This window comes from Ambystoma mexicanum, chromosome 8 (genome assembly GCF_040938575.1).
Source record: "Ambystoma mexicanum isolate Mex_15411 chromosome 8, UKY_AmexF1_1, whole genome shotgun sequence".
Lineage (NCBI taxonomy): Eukaryota > Metazoa > Chordata > Amphibia > Caudata > Ambystomatidae > Ambystoma > Ambystoma mexicanum.
The window spans coordinates 500,445,624-500,472,602 of record NC_090929.1 but is presented as its reverse complement, the minus strand read 5'-3'; the positions used below and the strand labels follow the sequence as shown (position 1 = coordinate 500,472,602).

The 26,979-nt window shown below is 44.9% G+C and overlaps 1 protein-coding gene across 3 annotated transcripts in view; it reads left to right on the top strand.

Annotated features, from left to right (window-relative positions):
- Window positions 1–26,979, top strand: part of GNB1 (G protein subunit beta 1) — an 805,062-nt gene that overhangs the window by 694,444 nt on the left and 83,639 nt on the right. For all 3 annotated transcript variants that reach the window (XM_069610167.1, XM_069610168.1, XM_069610166.1), the window contains exons 9-10: window positions 3,593–3,809; window positions 20,734–20,844. In XM_069610167.1, the coding sequence (XP_069466268.1) occupies window positions 3,593–3,809; window positions 20,734–20,840 (324 nt within the window). In that variant the 3' untranslated portion in view covers window positions 20,841–20,844. The remainder of the gene's footprint in view (window positions 1–3,592; window positions 3,810–20,733; window positions 20,845–26,979) is intronic.

The following is a 26,979-nucleotide window of genomic DNA, read 5'->3' as shown; positions in this document are numbered from 1 at the left end:
TCAAACTTCACCCAAGCATGGGAGGAAATCACCTCAAATGGCTGCTAATCACTGTGGCGGGTGGTTATGTGGAAATAATCCAGCGACCACAGAACCATCCCCCACGTCAAAAGACTCACTCAAAGGAATAATGCATCCTTCTCGAGGAAATCGCAACGCTGCTCCAAAAGGAGGCCATAGAAGTCGTCCCGGCGAATCAGGTAAACAAGGGTATTTATTCAACCTACTTCCTTGTGCCAAAAAAGATCTAACAATGCACCCAGTATTAGACCTACACCCTGCAAACACCTATGTCGAGCCACAAAAGTTCTGTATGACAACGCTAGAAGAGGTAATCACCCTGGTAAAGCGGGGAGACTACATGGCAACATTGGATATGAAAGATGCTTATTGTTATATTTCAATGTTCCCAGCGCACAGAAGATTCTTGCAGTTCAAGATGGCAAACTGGCACTACCAATTCAAAGTGCTACCCTGCGGAATAGCATCCGCACCAAGGGTATTTACAAAGGTACTGGCGGTGGTGGCAGTGCACTTGCCCAGGGAAGCAATCCCAGTGTACCCTTAGCTGGATGTTTGGCTGATTACAGGGGAGATTCCCTAATTTGCTGGCAACAGTCAAAGAACTATTGACCTTCTCTTTCAATTGGGCTTCTCAATAAAGGAGAAAGAAATCGAGCCCAGTGCCGAGCACAACCGAACAGTTCCTTGGAGCTGTAAAAAGGGGTTGGGCCTGCCGTCAGAGGAAAGTGTCCAAAATATGTTACTGCAAATACCTCATTATCAGGCCAGACACCAGATAAGCGTATGCAAAGTTATGCGTTTGCTAGGCATGATGGCATCTTGCATTTAGCTGGTACCACACGCACGCCTGCGACCCATGCAGGAATGGTTGGTAAAACAGTGGTCTCGGGCAAGCCATCAGTGGGACGATCTAGTGGTCTTTCGCCAACACTGGTACAAAGCCTTCGCTGGTGGACAAGGGAAAATCTCTTGAAGGGGAAACTCTTCCACGATTCAGAAGTGAGAAGTGCAGGCGATCGTTAAGACAGACTCCTCTCTCGCCGGATGGGGGCTTATCACATTGAGCACAGCACAAAGTCTGTGGACTCATGCCACGGCGCAGAACCACATCAAACTGCTGTAACATCTGGCAGTGTTCAAGGCCCTTGAGGCATTCGAGATGCACATAGCAAGCCAGTCCATGCAAGTCCTCACGACAGAACTACAGCGATGTTTTACATCAACAAAAAGGGAGGGGGGGGCACACGTTCTCCAAATCTGTCCAAACAAGCACAACAAATTAGGAAATGGGCACACAAACGGAAAATATTCCTGTCCTCACAACACGTTCCAGGGGAAGTCTACTTTCTAGCCGACTCACTGAGCAGAGATCCCCTACCAGAGGAACACGAGTGGCAACTAGACACAAGGGTCGTAGACCACCTCTTCTCTCAAGGAGGTTAACCCACGCTAGACTTGTTTGCTACAAGCGAAAACAAACAATGCCCAGACTTTGCGTCGCGGTTCCTCCAGCCAGGCTCCAAGGGTACGCCCTAAGGATGAACTGGTCGGGGAGGTTTGCTTAAGCTTCCCCGCCCTCCCCCCCCCCCCCCCCCCAACCAACTCCTCTCGTGAACAAGATCCACAAAGAAACAAGTGACACTCATCCTAGTTGCTTCAATGTGGGCAAGACAGCCATGGTGTCCACATCTGCGCAAACTGGCGATGTGCGATCTCATCAAACTCCTGTACTAGACCAATTTACTCACTCGACACTGGTGATAAACAGTGCACCCGCAACTTCACTCGAACTTGGCAATGTGGCTCCTGAAGTCATAGAACTTGAACATCTTAACCTACCGCAGAGGTGTATGGATATCCTCAAGGAGGCACGAAATCCAAACAGTAGATGCTGTTATTTCAACAAGTGGAGGAGATTTGTAATTTGGTGCCAGTTTAAACAAATAAACCCCACAGAATGTACCCATCCCACATTCTAAACTATTTGCTCCACTTGCTAGATTCTGGGTTAGCATTCAACTCTATAAAGGTTCACCTGGCGGCCTTGTCGGCTTACACCACCTCCCACAATAAAATATTGTGGTGGAAGGTGCCGGTCATCAAAGCATTCATGGAGGGAGCAAAAAGACTCCACCCTACAATTTCAAACCCAACCGCCAGGATGGGATCTTAATGTAGTACTTGCTAAGCTCCTGGGACCCCCTTTCGAGCCGAGTCAAGTCTTAAACACCTGTCTTACAAGACTGCCTTCTTAGTAGTTATTACTTCCATAAGAAGAGTTAGTGAATTGCAAGCATTGTCAGTGCAGGATCCTTTTTGTCGTACACAAAGACAAGCTGGTTTTATGTACTCATCCTAGGTTCTCTCCTAAGTTCATCTCTAAATTTCATGTGAACCAGTCCATTGAGCTTCCGGCTTTCTTCCAAAACCCAAAAAGCTCAGCTGAGGTAAAACTCCACACACTAGATGTAAGGATGGCAGTCCTTTACTGTGTAAAAAAGACCAGACCGCTAACCCCAGGCAGAGGAGGAGACCGCATTGCTAAAAATGCCATCTCCAGATGGATAGTCTGATGCATAAAACTGTGCTATTCTCGGTCAGATAAGACACTGCCTTTTACTCCCAAGAGCTCACTACACAAGGAGCACAGGAGCTACTCTGGCATCTTTTGCAAATGTGCCCTTAGATAGCATTTGCAAAGCAGCTACATGCAGCTCAGGACACACTTTCACTCATCACTACTGCATTGACACCCATTCCAAGACCGATACACAGGTGGGGCAAGCAGTTGTAAAACATCTGTTTGCCCATAAAGCTTCTCACAACCCGCCACCTTCTCCTAACACTGCTCGCTAATCTATGCACAGCATGTGATCTAAGCAGATTCCACAAGCCTCACAAGGGATACATTACTCTCCGTAATCGTATTTAGGATGCTTGTATCTGCTTAGATTCACATGCGCCCATCCATCTTCCCCTTGGAGAGAAGGTGCATGGATGCTTATGAGCTTGTCTGATACATACCTTCTTGGATACACCTGTACTCGTGCTACACTTCATGCTACCTTGTATAAGAATCAAAACAATCTGAGGGACCTAGACACGTGAAGGACCATGGGTACAGTGGACGTCACACTAGGGATAGTTTTGCAGGCACGCCCTGTCGGTCGACGTTCCCTTTTCAAATTTCGAAAAAAACGAATGCTCTGCAGCTACCACTAGATGTCGGCCTATGCACAGCATGTGAATCTAAGCAGATACAAGCATCAGAAATATGATTACGGTGAGTAATGTATCCCATATATGTTTTCCTAGATTTGATATCCTCTCTATGGATGATATACGCTTCCAAGAATAGATTAAATTACTTTCTAGAGACGGCATGTCTTGCCTTGTATTTCATTGTTTGCACTGGACAGGCTAACCCCGGTTTGTTATTTGGGAGTTTCTTCACTAAATCTGCTCTGCATTAGTTGGTTTTAATGGGAAGCTGTTCAAAATGTTCTCCTGTCATCCTCATATGAAATGTCTAGTTCTGTGACCACTTCTATTTAATTTTCTTCCCCAGTTCTTCCCCAATGGCAATGCATTTGCTACTGGCTCAGATGATGCAACTTGCAGGCTTTTTGACCTCCGCGCTGATCAGGAGCTTATGGTCTATTCACATGACAACATAATCTGTGGCATCACGTCTGTAGCTTTCTCCAAGAGTGGGCGTCTGCTGCTTGCTGGATATGATGACTTTAACTGCAATGTCTGGGACACACTCAAAGCAGATCGAGCAGGTAACCTTTTTTTATTTTTTTTTAAACTATTGGGAATGGGCTCGCAGGTGAATATTATTTCTGTACACTTCGCGCAGAGAAAGACTCGAAGTGTAGTGTTCGTCTGTAACAATGTTAATTAATAGTTTATTGGTGTGTGTGTGTGTATATATATATGTATGTGTATATATATATATCCTTGTTTTGATTTTTTATTTAGTGTATGAAATGGTCTGGTATGGTTAAAATAAACATTTCCTTGATCGCTTTGCCTGTTTATCCTTTGTGTTCTATGAGAAACTGTACCCTGGTTGAGCAAATGCAGCTTGCTACATAGACTGGTTACAATCAAATACTTTTTACCCTAAATTCCCAGTTGACCTTGGGCACTCCCTTTTGATCTAATCTGACCAGCAAAAGACCCAGGAACACTCCCATCAAAATGTAAACCATATTCTGATCCGTCATCACATCTGCCACCAGCTGAGTCAAAGAAAGCATAAATAATGCCTGTTTGCTTATTTTTAGAATGTTCACACCACACGAGATAAAGTTGGGCAATTCCTTCTTACAAGCATAGGTTCATGTCTGCAATGAGTGTTCGCAGAGTGGTGGAAGTAAGCAGCAATGAAGGGTTAGTTTCAAGGGAAACGTTGAACAAATTAAAATAATTCTCAAAGATGTTTTTCCTGAGTGTACTATCTCTCTAATCAGGGGGTGGTTATTGTATTAAGTGAGAATTTTAGCTTGAAGCCAGGTGGGGCCTATTTTAGCATGGAATAGAAGCTAATGATGTCAATACTGATAGCTAGTCGGCTAAGCCTGTTTCTTCTTTAGATTGTGAGTGTTTGGTGGGGAGTTGGAGGGGTTGTACAGGATTCTGGAGGAGGGATTTGAAGTGGTTGCAGGCGAGGCTGTGCAGAGAGTAGACATGTTTTTTAAAATCAGACCAGCCTTGTGTGTACCAATGGCTTGATATAATACGAGGTGCTACGTATGGTTGATATTCTTTATCTAATAATCTTCATCTGAGTAGATTCTATAGACTCAAGTAGCATTGTACTGTTTTTCAGACATGAGTCTGCTTGATTATCACTGAACTCTTATTAGCCAAAGCCCAATCCACATGTATACATTTACTAGTTTTACTAGACCAAGTACCAACCTCTTAGGAGTAAGCACAATATGTTGAGTTTCCATTTCTATATAGATCACCTTAAGAGGTCTCAATACATGATAATGCAAAAACCACACCAGTGGTTGTTTCAGACCTTTTTCTTTGTTTTTATTTCACGACAGATCATTTGTTTTCAGCGCACACTCTTGTGTAGAAAGGCCTGGCCTATGCCCCCTACATACAAGCTTCCAGTGAGCATTGTGTAATGTGTTCTTGTGCCGGCGGAGCCCTGTTTAAATGTTTGTTTGCATGAAATGAATTCCAAAAAGTTGTACAATCTTGTATGTTGATGTGTATCCTTTTAAAACTGCATGTTGTGTTTAGTCAACATACACTAAGGGGATATTACTTTGTTCCTCTGCTTATTGCTTCAGCAACCTCTTATGTACTTGTCACCTTTAAAATGGACTTGCATTGATTAATAAAATATTTTATTATTGACAGACTATTTGCAAAGAATGGTTTTCTTCTTGGTGCAGTAGCCAGGAGGTAACTGTTAAAAGTTGTTGAACACTTTTGTTCACTGGCTTTTTATGCACCTATTTAAAATAAAAAGAAAACTTTTCACCCAAAGAGATGGTTAGCAACTGAATTGAGTTTAAGAAATATGGTGACAAGGTAATTATAGTGGTGTAACACATTTCAGAGTGGGACAGCGCATTTCCTGTATGAAAATGGCACATCTCCACAATAGGGTAGCCTTCATACTATGGAACATTTTAAATGGGATGGCCTTCCAGGTTGGAAATAAGGTTCTGCTACATGCTTGTTTAGAGACCTTGCACAGGCTCGGTTGTATAGTTGGCACAGTCTAGGGCTGACTCGATTATTGAAATAAATTCCATAGTGGGTTAAAAATGGGTCCAGTTAGATCAGTATCTGGTTTTATGTAGTAAAGAAAAGGTCAAGGGGAATAGTCACCCAATTTTAGTTTAACAGGATGTTATTTTGTAGGTCAGGGTATAAGGTATGTTCTGATATGGTGTGACAGAGTGCTTTTAGTCTTTGTTGAAAGCAAATGGTTGAGTTGGAAGGGGGAGGGAGGAACCCCCAGATCAGGGCACGGCCCTACCAACAATGTTCTGTTGGTGTTTTTCTGCCCTTGTACCATACTTTCTCACCTCAGCCATCTTCTCGTGCCATCTGACTTGGAGCAAATGCAGGAGTGTAGTTTAAGGTGGTAGGAGACTGTGAAAGGGAATAGTTTAGTCCGGGGCGGGAGATGTAGTCCTTGCAAGGCAAAGCCACTTGCAACCCTGCACTCCTACCGCTACCCATTTGTAGACTGGTCAATTTTCATTTCTCTTGCTCTTGCCACCTGTCAATCCCAATATCTGTTTTATTTCTTTCAAAAAGAGTATCCCAAGAGTGCAAAACAAGCATTTGCAAGTTGGCAGATGAGGGAAAAGGACAGTTTGTGGGAGGCAAACACGTATGAGTGCACAATTAAGCTATCAACTTGTCAAGCAACAGAGGAAACTGTGAGGACTGCAGTGGACAAAGGAAATAAGTTCTCGAAATTGGGCAGTAAAGCAAAAATACAGGGGAATGCAGAGAAGGGGAAGATGCAAGGGCACAGCCAGCATGGTTGCTCCAGCCTCCCGCAATTTGCATCCCCAACAGCTACCACCATCCCACTCAATGGAATTCTAAGGAACCAAAGGAGGATGTGGGGGAACTACATGCTGGAACCATGTTGCTTAATACCTGCGTCTGCCCTGGTTTTAAGTAATGCTGTACATGGTATTGCTTTCTTGGCCATTGTGGATTCTCCGCCCACTGTCATACAGGCTCTGCTCAGACTGCTCCTCAATCACCTTCACTACTCTCAAATGCTCTGCCTCCTTGAGAAGGAGAGACAGGTACAGGAAGTGTGTGAAGGAGCAAAAGACACATTGCATAGTACCCCCTTTTGCTCTCCTCCCAGTATGCAAACATTCATTCTAGACACATAACCCTACCTTACCCATACTTTTTTAATGGTCCCAATATTCAACGGCTATAGTTTATCAGGTGAGTGGATGTGGCCCAAGTGGTGTTTGGAATTTTTTTTTATTGATAGACCAGTGTGGAGGAGAGCTCTAAAATGTCTGGTGTTACTGGAATGCAGTCCTGCAAAAATCTAAGATGTGTTGTAGCCCCTTAGATTAGTGACTTAACTGTTTATTTTATTACTGCCTAAAATAAGGGAGATGCCACAAGCAAAAAAATAAGAGTGACAGGTTGGCATGTCTTACTCTTGTTGCAACCTATATTGCTATGTTAAGGTCAGACTGCACACAATCTGTCTGCAGTGCTTGCTTAATAGTTCTACTTTATCTGATTAGAAAAGTGCGGATAACATTTAATTTATGGCAATTGCTGGGTGCAAGAGTATGTTGTAAGAAAGATGCATGTTATTAAAAGTAAAAAAAGGATTCTGCTTGCCTAAAAATATCCTAGTTGACCACTTAACCACATCGTTCATTCCATGAAACAATCTTTCACTCCCATTGGTATAACCACCTTAGAATAATTTTCGGCAGTCCTGGTGCCTTGTGAGGCTCCTGGATATTAAGGGAAGTATTTTTCCAATGGTGCACAATGGAGTGGTGGAAATGAAATAAAAATGTGCATTAAATTCTAGATTTTAAATTGTTTTGACCGGTCTGATTTAGACATCATATAACCTGGTATGCCTATGATGCCATCTACTCACATGATATTCCGTTGATTCCCATCAAATGGTAAAATACTTCCTCCATATGCTGGGTTTTTGCATTAACTTGCTTGTATTATAGTGATGGATATACATCGAAATGCTACATACATTCTATTCTGTTTGCTGCTGTCCTTAAATAATCCAGACAGTTGCACCACTGCTGGGGATCACAATAGTCATTGCCCCAGTGATTGCAATCTTATGTCCAAGTATTGAGAACATTGCCAGGCATTCCTATTTAATACTGAGGTTCTTGCTTTGTTGCCAATAATCACCAGGTTCAAATATGCCATTGCTAGGCATTGCCATCATTTGCCCATGTACTTTTCCAATTGCCAGAGTTCCATCTAATACATCACCCTGTTGATTTATACCTGGTACCCTGAAAGTGAGAAGACCACAAACTACAATATTTTACCTAGTTTGGCTAGTTCTCTGCCTGCTACGTAATCCATTCTACTTAGTCTTTCTTTCCTCTCACAATGAATACACAAAGCAAACGAAATGCTTATGCAAAATAGTGATCAATAGTTCCATCCAGTCTGTAGATCTTGCAGGTCTACTACAATACCAAACACTGTAGTTAGCCTCTAGTGCTCGCTTTGCTTTTTGATTGTATTATATATTACCACCTGCAGGAGACAGCTGGCTAAACTGTTTTTAGAGCCTTTAAATCAAATCTATTTGTGTCCATTCATGCAGCTAACCTTTGACATTTTACAGACACTCATCTATGGCTCGCAAAGTCTTTTCGCACAGTAGAGTAGATTTTATGAAGGGAGAGTAGCAATTAAGAGAGGTTTGAAACTTTTATTTAACATTTACTTTGCAGAAAATGTCAGTTTCACTGTGCATGGCTGGCCTCTGACTGGCAAAAGCGTGGCAAACAAAGTGTGTTTGTAGTGACATGCACCATTTTACAGAAATCTCATTTTAAATGCGTTGTCCTCCGTTGCTTTGGGTTCAATGAATTTCTCTTTGGTTGAATGTGTAAACTAAGTTACCCGACTTGCAGGTCTAGCTGAAGTTTAAAGTATTTGCAAGGCCTGACTCCTCTCACTAATGTCTTATTTCAGCGGTATGCAAAACTGCTGTATTATTGCTAATTTCATGTTTTTTGTACAAATAACTTCTGGTGACATTAACGATATTCGTTCAGAATTGCTAATCAAATGGGCCTGTTTGCTAATCAAAAATATTGTAATTAGCAAACTCTGCTAATCAATTTATGCCTTGCAGGTTAGTCGCAAGAGACGTGCTTCCAGGTGTTGGTCCTCGTCTCCAGCGAGACAGCAGAAGCCTGGTAAGGGCTCAAGGTCAGCGTTGACTCCGTCGGCCCCGTGTCAGTCGGATACCAACGTCAAAATTTTGCCTGCGATCCAGCCCTCCGCGCCGTCTGCACCTTTATCGACACCAAAGCCGCAGCGCTCTCGACGCCGAAGTCTTCGCGGCCCTCGAGGACTTCAGGGCTTTTGCCTGAAATTTACCAATGGAGATCCCTGATCCTGTGGATCCTCCAAGGAAGGCTACTTCTAAGTATGTGAAGCCGGAGGTGGACTCCAGACACTTTCCTGTCCTGAGGCAGAGCATTTACTTCCCTCTGGATGACATGTGAGGAGGAGGAAAGGTCAGACTTTGATATGGACCCTGTTGAGCCTGATGTGGCCCCTGTCTTTTCTGGGGACAGTCAATTGGAAGAGTTGAGGCAAACTCTTCATGATGCCAGAGGTTTGGACACTTCTCCAGAAGTGGAGTTTGGCAGGCCTGAGCCTGGGGCTCATGCGGAGTCGTCCTACAGGAGGCTCATGGCTAGGGTCACAGAGTATCTGGGCTGGTCCAGTCCTCCTGAAGCTTTTGTACAAGATGATCTAACGGACATTTTAGATCAAGGTCTGTCCTCTGACCCCATGTTACCTTTTAATCTGACATTACAGAAGAGGGTGTCCGCTGCTTTGCAGTCACTGGAATCTCTTCCGGCTGTTAATTCGTTGACCAAAAAATACCACCCTTCTGGTAGCGACCCCAGCTACCTATCGTCTCACCCCACTCCCGAGAGTTTGGTGCTTCAGGCGGCTACGGCCACCTCGAGACAGGCGGCGTACCCTACCATCCCTCCTGATAGGAACGACAAACGCTTCAATGGTTGGGCACGGCACGCAAGGTGCTTTCTGCAAGGAGTATGGCGTTGAAGTCAGCCAACTCCACTTGTGCCTTGACCAGATTTTTCTCACACTCTGTGGAATTGTTTATCTTGCGGCTGAGCATATTCCCGAAGGGGAAGAAAGGGATGGGTTCCTTGCTCTTGCGCAAGATGGCAAGGATGCCATGTGTGAATCCCTTCAGTCGGGTTTGGACACGGCTGACAGCGTTAGCCGGTCCATGGCTGCGAGCACCATTACACGCACACTTGCGTGGTTGCGGAAGTCGGGTTTTGCTCCAGATGTGCAAGTCCGTCTTTTGAGCATGCCCTTTGATGGCGCGCATTTGTTTAGCAGCAAGGCTGACGAGAGCCTTGAGAGGTTGCAGACCTCGAAAGCTGCGGCAAAATCTTTAAGCGCAGCTGTGTCAACCTCTGCCTTTTCGTCCTAGGGGACTTTGGTAGAACGAGAGGGGCCGCCCGTCAAAGGGGTCAGCGTAAAAGTACCCGTGGTGGTCGGGGAAATAGAGGTGCTAAAGCCGCTCAGGCAGCTGCCTCTTTGCTTTCAGGCGCTGCCGCTCCAAAACAGTCATGAGGCCATGTCCCATGGTTCGCCGGTTGGGGCCAGACTATCTCAACATCTGGAAGAGTGGCAAGCCATTACTTCGGATGCCTGGTTTCTGGATACAATCGCTACTGCCTTCCCTTCCTAAAGTGGAGTACCCAATCAGATGCTATAGATGCTATAGAACTGGAGCCTGTAGCGGAGAGAAACAAGGGATGGTATTCCCCTTATTTTTTGATCCCAAAGAAAGACTGGGGATTGCGACCCACCCTGGACTTGAGTTGGTTGAACAACCTTCTCAGGAAGGACAAGTTCAAGATGGTCACACTTCAGTCCTCCAGGCCCTTTAACTTCAGGATTGGTTGGTGTCTCTGGACCTACAGGATGCTTACTTTCATGTGCCGAATCATCCCAAGCACAGGAAGTACCTGAGGTGGTTGGCTGGCGACTTGCACTTTCAGTTTTGGGTCCTGCCATTCGGATTGACCGCCGCTGCGACAGTCTTCACCAAGCTAATGGTGGTGGTGGCAGCGTATCTCAGGCGAGGGGGCGATTCATGTCTACCCCTCCATGGACGACTGGCTGATCTGTGCGCGTTCTCCCGAGCAAGCATTGGATCACCTCAGTCTCACCTGCCGCTCCCCCCACAGGCTGGGCTTCTTCCTCAATTTCAAGAAGTCGCATCTGACGCCTTCCCAACAACTCCAGTACATTGGGGCTGTGTTGGACGCGTCCTTGGAGAAGTGCTCGCCTCCCACGGTGAGGGCTCATCACATTGTACAGATAGTGGACAAGTTTAAACATGCCCAGCATCTCACGGCTTTCGAATTCTTAAGGTTGCTCAGCCTCATGGCGTCCTGCATTTTTCTGGTGCCAGAGGCCAGGCTGAGGATGAGATCCCTGCAATGGGTCCTCAAGATGCAGTGGTTGCAGTTCTCGGGCAAGATGTCGGATCCCATTAAGATTCCACTCTCGGTCACCCAGGATCTTCTGTGGTGGGCCAACGAAGGGAACCTGATGAAGGGGGAGCTGTTATTGGCAACTGTGGCCGGAGGTGACTATAGTGGCGGATGCTTCCCTCACAGGATGGGGTGCTCATGCTGATGACTTGACCGCCAGCGGTCGTTGGTCTCCGCCGGAGTCCAAACTCCACATCAACCTGTTGGAGCTGAGGGCCATCAGGCTAGCCCTGAAGGCTTTTCTGCCGTCTGTGCGGCGGAAGAGTGTCCTGATCATGACGGGCAACACAGTGACACTGCATTACCTCAACACAAAATGGGGAGTAGGGTCACACCCGTTGTGCAGAGAGGCAATGCAGCTCTGGTTCTGGACCATCCAGCAGGGAATTTCGCTCTCGCAGTTCATCTGGCCGGAGACGAAAATGCGGCAGCGGACGTTCTGAGCAGGCAGAGCACTACCTCCCACGGGTGGGAGTTGTCTCAGGAAGTCCTTCTGGAGATCTTCGCCCTTTGGGGAACCCCACAAGTGGATCTTTTTCGCCACCAGTGCCAACCGGAAGTGCGAGAGATTCTGCTTAAGGGAATTTCCTCCGAAAGGAGCCTTAGGAGACTCATTCGTAGTGGATTGGCCATTCCCACTGATGGACCCGTTTCCTCCAGTCCCTGTCATTCCTTAAGTGTTACGGAGGTTCAGATCCCACATGATCCTCATTGCTCCGGATTGGGCCAGAAGTGCGTGGTACCCGGACCTTCTAGAAATGTCCATCTGCCCTCCATGCCGTCTTCCCTACCGAGAGGATCTGCACTTGCGAGAGGGGGGTGGGGGGGGTCAGGTTCTCCATCCAGAGTTCGGGACTCTCAACCTTCACGCTTTGTATCTGAAAGGTTGATATACAAGGATTGGGACCTCCTGGATGATGTGATGGAGGTGTTGCTTTCGGCCAGAGGGCCAGCAACAAAATCCCTGTACTGTTGGCGTAAGTTGTGACTGGTGCAGGGGACACCATCTTGATCCTTTTCAGTGTTCCATTCCTGTGGTTTTGTCTTTCTTAATTTCTTTGGCCCACAGGGGCCTTCAAGTAGGTACCATTAAAGGTTACCTGGCGGCGCTGTCTATATTTAAGTGCGCATCTGAGAAGTTCTTCCTTAAACATTCCTTTGATTTCTCAATTTCTTAAAGCACTGACTGTGTTCCCGCCGTCCCCGTTCCAGTTGCCGGTTTGGGATTTTAATTTTGATTTTGAAATTTCTAATGGGTGCTCCGTTTGAACCTTGGCACTCTTGTCCTTTGCGATTATTTTCCTTCAAAAGTGTGTCCTTGGTTGCAGTTACTTCCGCTCGCAGAGTAGAGAATTGCAGGCAATTTCCTCTAAGCCGCCCTTTACTGTGTTCCACAAGGACAGGGTTGTACTAAGGGTACGTCCTTCCTTTCTACCTACGGTAGTATCTGAATTTCATTTGAGCCAGAAAGTTGTTCTTCCTTCTTTCTATCTTCCTCATCCTGGTAAGGAAGAGGAACGACTCCAGCGGTTGGATCCTAGGAGAGCTCTGAGCTTTTACATTTCTAGGATGTCCAGGGTCAGAGTGGACGATCAACTCTTTGTGGGATATGCTGGACACTGATTGGGCCAGGCTGTTACCGAACAGACCTTGTCCAGGTGGATTATCCTCACCATTACTGAATGTTAACGATTGGCAGGTAATGACCCTCCTGAAGGGCTGCAAGCTCATTCCAATAGGGGCGTAGCTACTTCCACAGCCCTACAACGGGGAGTTCCTAATATGAATATTTGTGATGCAGCCACATGGGCTTCTATCCACACCTTTGTTAAACATTATTCCCTGGATAAGATCCATGGTCAAGATATGGCCTTTGTTAAGGCGGTTCTTTATTCCGCTATCTGATTGGGTACTCTAAATTATTTTCCCTCCTCCATTTTCTGGTACTGCTTTGGGAGTCTGTCAAAGATGTGAAATACGTTGGAGGACACATTCCATTCGAAGAACGAGTTACTTACCAACTGGTAAAGTTCTTTCGATTGGATGTTCCTCCATCATATTCCACATCACCCTCCCAGCCTGCCCCTCTGTAGAATTTCCTATACGATTGCAGCTTAAGTTTGCGCAAGGCTATGTGCAGTCAAGTAGGTAATGGATTGGTGCCATGCGTTATGGGGGGAAAAAACATATAAACTGATGCTACAGGCACCGTGCATCCTATTTATAACATCCAGTGACTTCGACCCGACGCAGGACGCCCTCTACCGAAAAAGTTTCCGAAGTACACAGATGTGGGCATTACATGTCGAAGATGTGGAATACGTTGGAGGAACATCCAATTAAAAGAACGTTACCAATTGGTAAGTAACTTGTTCATCTTGCTCAAGGGGGCCTGGCATCATCCATCAACGTGCATTTGGTGGCGATTTCTAGGTTCACTAGAAGGGGTCATGCTGCTCCACTGTTTAGTGATCGCTTGGTTAAACATTTTCTGAAAGGACGGTTTTGGACATTCCCCCGGAGAAGAGATTTGCACCGGTGTGGAGCCCCAATGTGGTTCTCTCTGCTCTGATGAAGCCTATGTTTGAGCCCATGTCGACGGCTTCCTTGAAGTTCCTCTCGTGGAAAGTTTAATTTCTGGTTGCGATTACCTCAGCCAGACGGGTGTCTGAATTGCAGGCACTGGTCATTGGCCCGTCTTATCTGAGATGTATGAGGGACAAAATTCTCCTGGCTACTAATCCGCACTTTATCCCAAAAGTGCCATCGCCGTTTCACAAACTTGCTTCTATTGCCTTACCCTCGTTCTTTGCTAATGCTTCCACGCCGGCAGAAAAAGCCCTGCATTCTTTGGACGTTAAGAGAGCGCTGAAATTTGATCTGAACCGTACTCAAGACTTCCGGAGGTCAAAGCAGCTGTTCGTGGCATTTGGTCCCTCCAACAAGGGGCGGTTTATTTCCAAGCAAGGACTTTCCCGTTTGGTCTCGTCTACAATTTCATTTTGTCACGCAAAGGCTGGCAAGCCTTTGAGGGGGAACTCCAAAGGCCCATTCTACGCGGTCCACGGCGTCCTCAGCGGCGCTATGGTCTGGAATACGGCTCCTGGACATTTGCCATGCGGCTTCCTGGGCGGTGCTTTTTACCTTCACCTGGCAACTACTGTCTGGGGCAGTAACATGTGGAATATGTGCAGGCGGGTCAGGCAGTTCTCCAACGCCTGTTTCAGTAAGGTAGACCCTGCAGCTTGTGGGTTTTCTATTTTACTCTGTCACATGCTGGTTTTTTGTTCTCATGCATGTTAATGGATGTTATTATTTGGTTTCCCTGTAAGGCACCGCCACGCATTGGTTGTACTGCTATGTAATCTACTCACAGCACCTGAATCCATAAAAGATCCAATGCTGGAGAAGGGAATAGTTTCTTACCTGGAACTCCATTTCTCCAGCGTTGGTATCTTTCATGGATTCACATGCGTCCGCCGGCCACCTCTGTAGGCAAACGTTGGTTCGGGTTCCTTCTAATTTGGAAGTTAAAATCTGAAGGGATGCCGTGGGGGCAGGCTATTTATATCAGACGTCCTATTGGTGTAGCCTAAAGCACCCCAAAAAACGTCAATAGGACACTAAAGTGTTGAAGTTTTCCATAGGTCAAACGCCAAGTTAAAGTTAGAGGTTTCCCAGCCCGACTGGAAATATTCACAGCATGTGAATCCATGAGATACCAACGGTGGAGAAATAGTTACAGACAAAGTACTCCCTTCTAGCATGCCCGCATACTTTGCCAAAGTCACTGCAACGGTCTTGCGTCTATGGGGCAACTATACTTTGTGCTGTGGGGCTACCTTCACAGGGTTAGCTCCCTTAGCCGTCGAGAGCAGCTGCCACCGACTATCTTACCCTGTGCCAATTGTGCCTGCTTGGGCAGCTTGGCCTTCTTCTCCCCCGCAGTTTAGCTGGGGTAGAGTATTTCCTTTTTGAGGGGGAGTTCGATTGCCGGCTGGCAATGGAAGCGGAGGGTGATGTTGATCGCGCCCTATCCACCTTGGGACTTGCTTCTGCGGCGGCCATAGTGGAATCCGACATGCGGTTCTTGGCTTTATTTTGGGCCCCCCACAGATGAGACGCCCTCAAAGGACTTGGAAGTCCACTTCTCAGACCGGCCAGTCCTGGGTGAGGCATGACACTGCTCGGAGCACAGGGCAGAGGCCTTAGCATGAAGCCACACCACCAGTCTACTGTGCCTGTCCGTCGTCTTCTTGGAGAACCCCAGGCATATTTTGTACTCCACCTCCTTTTGGTCCCGGTGCAGACCGAGGCATTGTAGATGCTTGTCTTCCACAAAAACGTTCTGCAGCCTGCGTTTGGTGCAGGGCTTGAAGAGGGACCTTCCCTCCTTCTCCGTCATGATTGAAGGGCGCAAAGTAGGCCCGATGGCCTTCTGGAAATTTCAATGATCTTCGCCCTTGAGAGGGCACTGAAATTCACCGACAACGGATCCCCGCTGTCGGCAGATGGAGGAAAGAGTACACATGCTCTTTTAGAACAAAAATATAACCTTTTTCCATCGAAAAAACGTAGAGGTAACTCGCAGAGCAAAACCCTAAGATTCCCAATACTGAAGCGTGCAGTAAAAATCTGAAGATGCCAGCCAGAGGAGGGGCTTAAGAAGAACGTCAATGGATGGGGGCAGTATGACCCAGGGGACAGTGATTGGTTTAAAGGAGAAATATTGTTTGTAAATGAAAGTGAAACTGTTTTTCTTTTTACAGAGGATTCAATTCCATGCTAGACCCATGCTGGAGAACAATAGATGCAGGGAAGTAACTTGTTCCATCTTCCCTCAGATGCTCCTCTGCACTCCACCATCTTATACCCTCTATGTATCATCTCGCTTCTGCTCTTTCTCCCTACTCACCCCGCTGGTTCTCACTGCCCATTGCAATCCAAGCCACTGGTGGGATTTCTGCCACATGGAATGTGTCATGAGCATTATTGGATTGTAATAAATATTCTCAGCTGCACCAGTCATACAGAGCCCTCCTTTGAACTCAAGAGGAATAACCACCTTGATTGTTTTAATGGTTGCCATTCAGTTAATGATGGACATGGAATGAGATTTGAGGTTAGTTAGGAAGTTGATCACTGAAAAATCGACTTTCAGAGTTGGTGCAATCTGGGCTCAAGACGCCTTTTCTTGGACTGGAACAAGATGTAAAAGAGAATTCTGTCGTTGGGGGCAAGAGTTCTCAAACAGTTTGAAGAAATTAGCCTTCACTTACTAGGTTGAATGAAGGTTACAGAGCTGAATGCAATAACGGCATATTGTCAATATTGGACTTTTTTGGTGCATTGAGGATTAGAAAACAAGGTAGTATCCCGCACCTGGGAATTCTTTGGTGCCAATTGTGCCAGTGTCTGATCAATGGGTTGCAGTCACCTACTTTCAAGATCTGAGTTGGTTGAGTACGAGGAAGCAAACGGGGCAGAGAGGGGGTATATAGGAATTGTCATTGTCTAAAGGTGGGAGATCAATTTGTCCTGTAAGGGTGTCGAGGTGGTTAGGTAAGTGTTCAGTTTCAGCCATGATTAGTGGGAATATGTGAGATTTGAATATGCATCTGAATGTACCCATAACTCAGCCAATTCTTTAGGGAAGTTGCATGCAAGTATGTCGCAGATCCTGTACATGTACAATTGTTTTGACATGTCCAAGAACCAGATTTCCATGGTAAGTGGGATTTCTATGTTAAGTGGGCAGCCAAGGTTGACATCTTAAGTGTTCTAAATGTCAGAAATGTGATGCTCACCTAAACCGGCATTTACCAAAACACAATTCCTAGTGGAATTGGAGGGGTCATTGTTGGGAATCGATGATTAAATCATCCAGTGGAAGGCAACATTTAAGGCTCAAGATTACATCTCCATAGTAGAATGGTATGCCTCAAAGGCTGAGGAAGATGTAATTGCGATCAAAAATTGTCAGGTTGTGAGATTTTGTTTGGAAGGCCTTCATGATGCAGTCTATGCACATCACTGCACATCACCAATGAGTGTGAGATGTTCAGACAAAAGCAGTAAGGGTGCCTAAACATGGCATGAGCATTCCTACTTTGGCAGGAACTAAACTATGAAAGTGCATATACAAATAATTGTAGTGGGAGATGGGAACAAGAATCTATCTTTTTCTTCCAGCTTCCAACACCTCGCACCCAAAAACTGGAACGCCCTGCCAACCTCATTAAGGAATGAAAAATCATACACTACCTTTCGCAAAAATCTAAAAACCTTCCTGTTCCGATAATGTTCTATTACCTTCAGGTATAATTATGCTATTGCACTGTAACCATAGCAAAGCATATTTGACCCATATTGTCCTCTGTTACTTGTCATTCTCAATGCTGCACTATGAGTTTTGTATTCAGTCTTACCACTGCAACTGACTAAGTTTAAATCTTACCTGTATCAAGTTCAAGCTCGCTGTAACAGAGCCACGATGCCTCAGGGCAGTTTCTGTGTGCTTTATAAATGCAAATAAATAAATAAAAATATATTCTGAATTACATGTGAAGAAGGCCACCGCAGATGTCTGACAGTAAGGCTTTTGGATGAGCCAAGCGTTTGCAGAGTGTACACTCATGGTCACACATTTGCTCCAGTAGCTACGATCATTGTGAGAAGGGCTCGCCGCAGTCATCGTAGGATCTCTCCGCTCTCCAGACCTCATTTTGTGTTGCTTAGTGGTATCTGAGACCATTGCCAAGGATTGACAGCAGCCTGGGCAGTTGATCTACTAAATGAGCCCTCTGAAGCTGCATTCTCCTCCCATCCTGTGGGCTAGTTTGCCAGATGCTGGCATGAGAAGCTCCTTTTATACAGCAAATGAAGCTGTGTGCAGGATAGGTCTGAACCATGCATGGCAGTTAAGCATTAGAGAAAACGATGGCGGGAGAGCTTGTTCTAACCTAACAAAGAGACTACCAGAAGTCATCTGGATTAACCTCATTTTGGCTCTGGTGCTGCTATAGCACCATGTACAACTGAGCCAAAAGAAATGCTGTAGATAAAGAGTAGAGTTGATGCATCAAATGCACATGAGATGCTTGGTCGTCTAGCTGCAGTACAGTCTGTTAGAAGTCCTAGTCTGCCAATATTAAATAATTGTAACATGATGTGACTGGCTTTTTTGGGTCAGATAAAGCTTCAATGTGTACTAGCAACCAGCCTTTGGCTAGGGATAACTTGGTCAGTAAGAAATGGTGTGCTAAATGTATGTGGGGAATTGACGGGGCAAGTGACTTTCTATGCCTAGCGGATAGCTTGCAACTTGACATTCTGACCCCCATCTCAGACATGCATGCTAGTAGTCATATCTTTGCAAACATGAGCTTGCATACCTCTGCGCTTTTAAAAGTAAATGTTGGTGTGTAGGACCTCCTTTTAAGTAGGCCGTACATACCCATTAATTCCTTTTTAATAAGCCTCAAACATGTGCATTTATGTTAATACACACATGCGCACAGCCCTTTTAAAAAGGCTTTCTAGATCGGTTAGGGCTGTATCGGATGTGTTATTCAGCGCAATATGACCAAAGTACCACAGTACACACTGAGTTAGCTCACCCATTCAATCTCGGAAGGCTGACCATGGTGATATGAGGCCAACTACGTTTTGTTTTCATGGAACTAGGTAGCCTAATCATTTACTTGTTTGTGCCACTTTCCCATTCTACTCTGAACTCCCCCAAATCCCCTCCCCATAATTTGTAATCCTCAGTCTCCTCCACCCTTTTGGTTATTCCTCCCACCATGCTCCCTGCTGGTTTATTCCTTGCTGTTCTAACTGTGCCACTATCACCCACCTCCTAGAATGCTGAATGTAATCACACCCCACATGCCCTGATTGCTACCTCTCCGCGGCACTGAATATACCCCCAGTGCTAAACGGGGCTGCTAACCTCCAACCTCCCCGCCCCCCTCAAATACCTCCTGTGGCACTGAATGCGACCTACCCACACCACTGAACTGAATGGGACGATACCCTCTCCCGTGGACACAATGTTCTGGGCAGCCTATCAATCACCTCCTCCACCCCAAAAACGTGTGGGTGCTTCTATCCCCTAGATGCAGAGTGCGCTACCTGCCCCACCAACTCCTCCATAGGTGCTTAATGTGCTGCTACATCCCCAGGATGCTACATGTTCTTATCCTATACGCTGTATGTACACCCCTTCTCCCCTGGAGGTCTATTTGTCCTACTCACCCTCCACTATTTGCTGCTATGTGGCTCAGCCTTGCTTTTCAGGTTTCTACTCAAAAGGATTTCTGAGTGTGCCCACACCATCCCACATGCTCTGAGTGTGCATTCCCATGTACTAGCTATTCTGCCACAATCCCTTAATGAGTATTCTTTCATAGACCCAGCACTTCTGCTTTGATTTCAGAATCCAAATGATTAGTGTTTTGAAAATGTTTGGCAATAACAAGAGCAGTGGGGGGAGCAAGACTTGACTACCCAAAAGCGACCCCCACCTCCTCTCCCTGCCATTCCTGTTGGCACAATGGCGTGTTCTCTGCGGTGCCAAGAGCATTTTGTTGTGAGATGGTGCGCAAGTTAAATAAAAATATAAAAAGGACTTGATCGCCAAATGTATGTCTGGAATAACTCATAGCCCATTCTCCTTTTATATAACTGCTATCGCCTACTGAAGGGGATGAGTTGGGGGTGAGCTTGACCGCGAGGAGAGGTAGGGGGAACAGGAAGTGGGTGGAAGCACTGTTGGAACAGCAGGGGTTCGGGGGGAGCCCACGGCAAAGGCTGGCAGGATTGTTGGGGTGACGTTGCTGATGTCCTGCTCATGATGGGGCTTTAATTGTGCACTGCACCAGGAGGTAAGCAGATTCCAGATTGGTTAGTAGGCTCTCCTGGGTTCAAATTTAGATTTTGGTTTACACATGCCCAAACTACTAATGTAAGCTTGGTTGATAGTGCAGCTTCTTTTTTTTTTTTTTTTTTGCAATGCCATGGGGCCTTTTTGTTCTGACCATTTTCTAGCTCCTTATTTTTTGGCACGCAATAGTCAGACTTGTTTTGCTGTCTGGCCATTTTGTTTGCAAGTTTTCACAGCTGAGGTGTATATAACTTGCAGCGCTATACATTTCTAAACATAATGGGATTGTTATACCAGGCTCTGAGGCAAAGTGTGGGTATCCACATCCTGGTGGGCATGTTGCTCATGGTCTCCACGATTCACGATTGTGAACCAATTTAGAAAAGTTGCAATGCTGAAGTGTCTCTTATTCACGTATGCATGTTTTGTTGCGTAGCATTTTGTGATATTTTTGTTAAATCGTTTGTTTAAGAATGCTGCTCTTTTAGCTCCAACCCATTTTTGTATATATATTTCCAGGAGTTCTTGCTGGTCATGATAATCGTGTGAGTTGTTTGGGGGTGACAGATGATGGAATGGCTGTAGCAACCGGATCGTGGGATAGCTTTCTGAAAATCTGGAACTAAGTTTGTAAGTATGAGAACTGTACCCCTTCTGTTTCCTAAAAATGTAACCTTGTGCTGTTTGACACAAATTATTCTAATACCTGAATTTTTTAAATATAATAGTCTCTTCATGAGAAAAAATGATATGTATACTGTCGTGGTGGAGTAAGGAGGCTTGACAAGGTGTTCTTATTTTGTCTGTAGACTTTTATTAGTAACTCAAAAAAAGTAAACCTATTTTTTCTCATCTCTAGAGTGGTTATCCCTGCATCAACAGGAAATATGGTGCTCGCCAGGATGTCGGTCAAAACCAAAAAGTACTGTCCTCTGTCCAAGCCAACTACTCTATCCCTACCACTAATAACTAAACCACCCAATGTTCCAGGTTCCTCTTAACAAAAGCACCTGGAGAAGGACTACCTTCTCTTGGTGAAATCATCCATTCTGTGGCTGACTTAACAGCAGTCTCTTGTAACTGGGTCGGTTTCATCAAAGGCACTTGGACCAGCAGAATGACTCCCTTCTTCTGATCTACTTGGGTGATTTTTTAAGACTGTTCTTTATATTCTCTTGAACGTGCTTTTAGAAGTCATGTCACTTCTTCCCAAGAATGAATTAACTGTGTTGATCTTTTCTCAATTCTTCATACTTGTGATGCCCTCTAAGGGCTTCTTGTATCTTAATTACATGGGAGATTGCTCCTGGACAGCTATTGTATGAAAGATAAAAAAAGACAAGTTGGGTTTCCTACTTGGAGGGAGTTTACTCCTGAGGCACTCTTGATATTTAGAACGCTTGGCATCCCCACTGTGACAAGGAGACTCACTCTTGAGATACTCTTTGCTTAGAAAGTAGGCTTGATGTTTGGGTAGGCTGTCCCCATGATTCTCTTGCCTTTTCTCTCCTTGAATATCCGTACTAATCTGCTGGATTCTAATTCCAGAAAATACTTGAATATTGGTCTTTTGTGTGTCACTGTGACGAGGGAGATTACTCTTGAGTGACACTTGACTCTTTATCTGCCTTGAACATTTCACTGGCCCCACCTGAGTCGTCTACAACTGTTACCTTGACTGTGGTTGGAGTGAGTCTTCTTCCCGGGGTCTCTGGTCAGCTTCCCGCCAACACGCGTCTCCTGTGTCTTTCTTCCTTGGTTTTCTACGCGGCTCTGCAGCACCGTTCTGCTTGCAGCTATGGGAGCGCAGTTTCTGGACCGCTCGGTCCACCTCCTAGGTTGTGCACCCACTGACTTCCCCACAGTGGATGTTGGAGTCTTGTCCGTCCCGACTCAGAGGGCCTCTCTGCTTGCTGCTTGAGGTTCTCCCTCTCTGAGGCAGACTGCCTCTTGGAAAGTCCTCTTCTAGTTTGAATCTACCAGGCCTGTATCTCAGGACACAAGCTTCCCTTGCTTCGGCTGCAGGCTGCATTCCTGTTCCCCAGTCTGAGTCACTCTTCAATCTCTAATTTATACAGCAGGTTCTGCCCCTGCGTAACGTCAAAGTTTCTTTCCAGCTGTTTTAATGTCTTCCTCATGCTTCCTTGAAGCCACCTAGCCGCAGACCTTTGATAATTCATCTTGGGGGCATTCTTCATGTTTCCCTGCATCTTCTTCGTTAGTTATGTTGGATCTTGCCGGGGCTACAGAAGAAACTTTGCAACAGCACGAAGTACTCTCAGGATTAATCAGGGTGTAAAGGAAAACGTTTAGGGAGGTTATTCATGGTATGAGAGTCCTTATCCCTGTGAGGTCCTCCCACATGTTACCACCCCTAGGGACTTTTGGATAGCGGCCTCACATACCTAGCCTCATAGGGAACGGGTGAGATTCTGTGATTCATCGTCACACTACATATAAATACCAACCAGACTTTCCCGACATCAGCCCCTATTGTTGAAATAATTGTCATTTGATTTTATCGTAACAAATTCAGAAAGTACCTGGCATAGATAACAATGCAACAGTTTAAGACTTATTATTTCAACTGTATGATGCCAAACAGCACATACCAGTAATACCCATACGTGATTAGAATTCTTAAACCCTCTGGTAGGTACATAATTAAAACCAATGGTACAAATGTCTTCCTATCACTACTTGAACCTCCACCACATATGTAGTAACATCTTTAAAAACAAACCTATAGCCTGACAGGACACAACTTCCCTACATGTTTGTCCCCTCATCTAATCTCACACCTTCAAAAGCTAGTATGTGAAGCACACTTTGGCTCCTAGGTTTCACATACACATGATTCAAACAGATTTCACTTCGACCATGAATTTCCTGTGCTTAAAACTTGCTCAAATATTTTTAAGCATTCATGAATTGCATATGGCTGCAAAACTCCATCTAAATTTGTATGAATCAACATGTCCTATGTCCATACTGTTTCTTCAACCCTACATTGCACTGTTGCTGTATATCTCTTCTATTCTAATGTTTATATAGGCTTGCCAACAAATCTATAGGAGCTGGGTATATCCTGAACACCCAATTCTTAACAATTTGAGGTATTCTGCTTAATTCCCCTTTAGTAATCAACTGAATCTCTACCTACCTTGCATGTACAAGATGTTTCAATATCTGAATGTTCATGAAGACTAACAAAAGCCACTCAGTGAAAGATAAAAATGAAATTAACAGCTGTAATTTCACATCATGCTCTTTTTCAACTATATAGATCACTACTCTTTTTATGTATAGTACAAATTGATAGATGGAACTACATAATATTCACCTATAATTCAATAAATTAAAATGGATCCAGGTTTAATACAGCCATACCCCCAAACTTGTTCGTCTTGAGCGCTCTTCCTTGTACATAGTGGGATTTACCCATCAACCATATTTGGACCAGATTTCAAAACAATTTTGCAAGATATTCACCACCGTAAAAGAACTTCCCTCATTGCCGCAATTGCTGCCATCATCACTTGGCCTCCTAATGTCTTCTCGCATACTTGTTGCACAGTACGCAACCATCACTTGGCAAGGTGTTAATTGAGCATATTGTATAACATCATCCCTCTTTCAAAAACATCTTACCATCTGAATGGATTTAAACCATGTGTTCCTATTTTTAGGGATCCCACTATGCTACTGAATACACTATCACCCCTCGTGTGACTGTGGGTTATTCTTCCTTTCTCAACGGCACACTAAGATTAGTCTTTTATTGCCTCATTGTGATGAGTCAGAAATGAAAGGTGGACACGGGTCTGCCATGTTTTTGGTTAAGACTTTTATTCAAAGTAAGTTGGTTGGGAAAAGGCCTCTCTGACAATGCTCCAAGAGGAATTTCCCTACCTAAACCAAAAAGAGATTGGTCTGACAGGATGTCAAAACAAAACTGTCTTGTGTCAAAACCTTCTGTTCTGACCCTCGCACTATTGGCTATACTCAAAGGTGACAAGGGAAATGTATTTAACCTTTGAAGGTTCGGAAAAAGTGTTCATAAAGAATAAATGATCCAAACAAAGTTTTTCAGAGAAGAGGATTTTTGTTTCCAAAGGGTAGTCCCTGTCCCCTGGATTCTGCCTTGTTCCTTGCTTTTTCCACACAATGGTTTTTTGTACCACACTTGTAGACAACTGTTCGGTTTTACAATATTGGTTTCTTCCTTCTTGTTTAACAATCATTTCCAATTGGCTGTTAGTCTCCTGCCAAGACTTTTGATGCACACACTTGATATGTCCTGGTTTACTCTCCTGCCAGGACTTCTGTTACACACTTGAAGCCTTTGCTTGCTCCCACAATTCCTTATCTATAAGGTTGGATAACCTATCCCTGTGATAGGTTATCCTTTCACCGTTCTTCAGATGTTGGCACTTCACACATCCACACATTAGGAGAGGGGCTAGTTGCAATTTAAATTACCCCTTTTCAATATGTCCAAACAGTTTTTATGTAAATGCCTTCTCATGTATTTACACTCTGTGTGTTTGCCGATATGCCCTGGGGTCCCCTCTGCTTCTGGGTGGACACACCAGTCTTTGCTGGTGTTGATTAAGTCTTGCGGTCGGCAAATGAAGGACTCGGGCTGCTTTCTCATCATGGTTGCCTTCTTTGTTTGCCTTCTCTGAGTCTTTTGCTGGACCCACCTGCTTTCCTCTCAGCTTCAGTAAACTGTGCGCTGCCTTCCTCCATCTGCGAACGGCCAGGAGTCCCTCACCAGTTCCTGGCATTCCTGTAGCGCTTTTTCACTCTGCAGCTTCTTTCTTCGGCTGCAAACCGCTCAGTTTCTGTTTCCGGCTCTTCGGTTCCCCGCTCTTCACCGCGAGGTTCAGCTCTCGCACGCCAGTTACCACCGCAGCTGTCTTGTTACCAGCTCAAACCCGGGAGTAACTCACTTCTCTTTGGCTCTCGATGGTCTTTGAACTTCCCTGTTCCAATTGGGTTGATCCAATCACTGGAGCATGTAGCTGGGTTCTTTGGTTTAGAAATCTGTATTATGCCTTTCCTCCTCCTCCTTGTCCCAGTCGGCTTTTGGTCCTGCCTTTCCCCAATCCACATCGCTGTGATTACATTATTTATGCATGAAAGTCTGTTTGATTTGAGGGGAGAGATGTTTGTTCTGGGTTGTTTTTACTATTCCTTACGAGGGGGCCTGGATTGAAGGGGTTTGATGAGGAGGATTTTAGATCTCTACCAAAGGTTACTTTTCACATTACCATAGATGGTAGGGGAATTGTCTTGGTTATTAATCTGGGATTGGTAAGGGCAATATCAAGTCTCATCTGGCAAGTCATCCTTGCCTCCATGAGGGTCATCCCCCTCCCACACCCCCACCGTGATGCTCCCTCAAATAGCCAACGCCAGGGTTCAGATCAGGAAGCATCTGCCTCATCCAGGCCATGTGAGGGGAGGCTCCCCAAATGGAAGCACTGGTGACCTTGCCAAATTCATCACACTCCTCTTCACAGTCAACGTGAAGCTTTCGTATTTAGTCTTTAGCAATAAAGTGCCCTAGCAAATTCCTGACTTTTCACTTAATTTTCAGCAAGTGCATTGATCACCCAAAACGTTTGGCATGCCAAAGAGCCATAGGCTTTTGTTTCTCATGCTATTCTTCATAATTTGATCCTTCAGATTACACATTAATTTGCAAACAGAGTGGAAGCTCCAAAGGTTGTTTTCCTTAACCTTCCAAGTCTACATAATATCTTACTAAGATCTTTTTCTTTGTGTGATTATTCGGTCTATTATGATCCTTCTTATTAGACCTTTTCACCAACTGTGGGGGATAACTTCCCTCAACCAGCTTCTTAAAGGGGTAGGTCGGTCAGAAATGTTATTGGCCCAATGGATTGGGCATGTATTTCACAGCATACATCGATCATTCTTAAAAAAAACTCCAATGTAATTTACCCACGTTTTTCTCATTTTAACACATGCGAAAACGACGGCTTGTGTACTGCCATCTTGTGTTATTCTTAACCATTGATCCTATCGCCCTGAGTTCAAGTGCCCTCGCTAAACTGATTTGGTTTGCCCGTCCCTAACTCTGACATCAATAGATTCTCAGGCTGACTCCACCTATTTCAATGCATAGCCAAACTTACCTGGTCATCACTGTCATAATGTTATCTAACGCAGAACCAGGAACTTAAACACACACATCCACAACAAATGCAAAACTTTTGTTTCTTTTTACAAAAAAGATAAGAAAACGGCAATAGTCTGGAGCACAAGAAGTAGTTTTCATTTTGACACAACCTGGTTAACATTTTCTAACAGTTTATAACTAGCAAACTTTGCATCGTTCTCATTTTTGGTGAAACTGTGAGGGGTGATTTCCTAATGCTGTATCCGCTCAATTGATCCAGTTTTTTTTTTGTTCTTCGCAGAAAATATTTCATGACACAACAAGTACACACATGGCACTGCATTACAGAGGAGAAATTAGTGCTTTAAAATTTAAATAAATGCAACATTTTCACATCTGTAAGTTTCTGGAACCTATAGGCTCCTTGTTAATGCAACCACAAAAGGACAGATTGTTGTCTGGCGATGGTGCCAGATGATCATTGTCACAGATGCGTTGTTGATGATTAGTGTCCATAAACTGTAAAGAAGTGGTCGGCCGGTAAACTGTACCCATGACGGCACACATCGGTATCGTATAACTATGAAAAATCAAGAATGCAATAACATATTTCA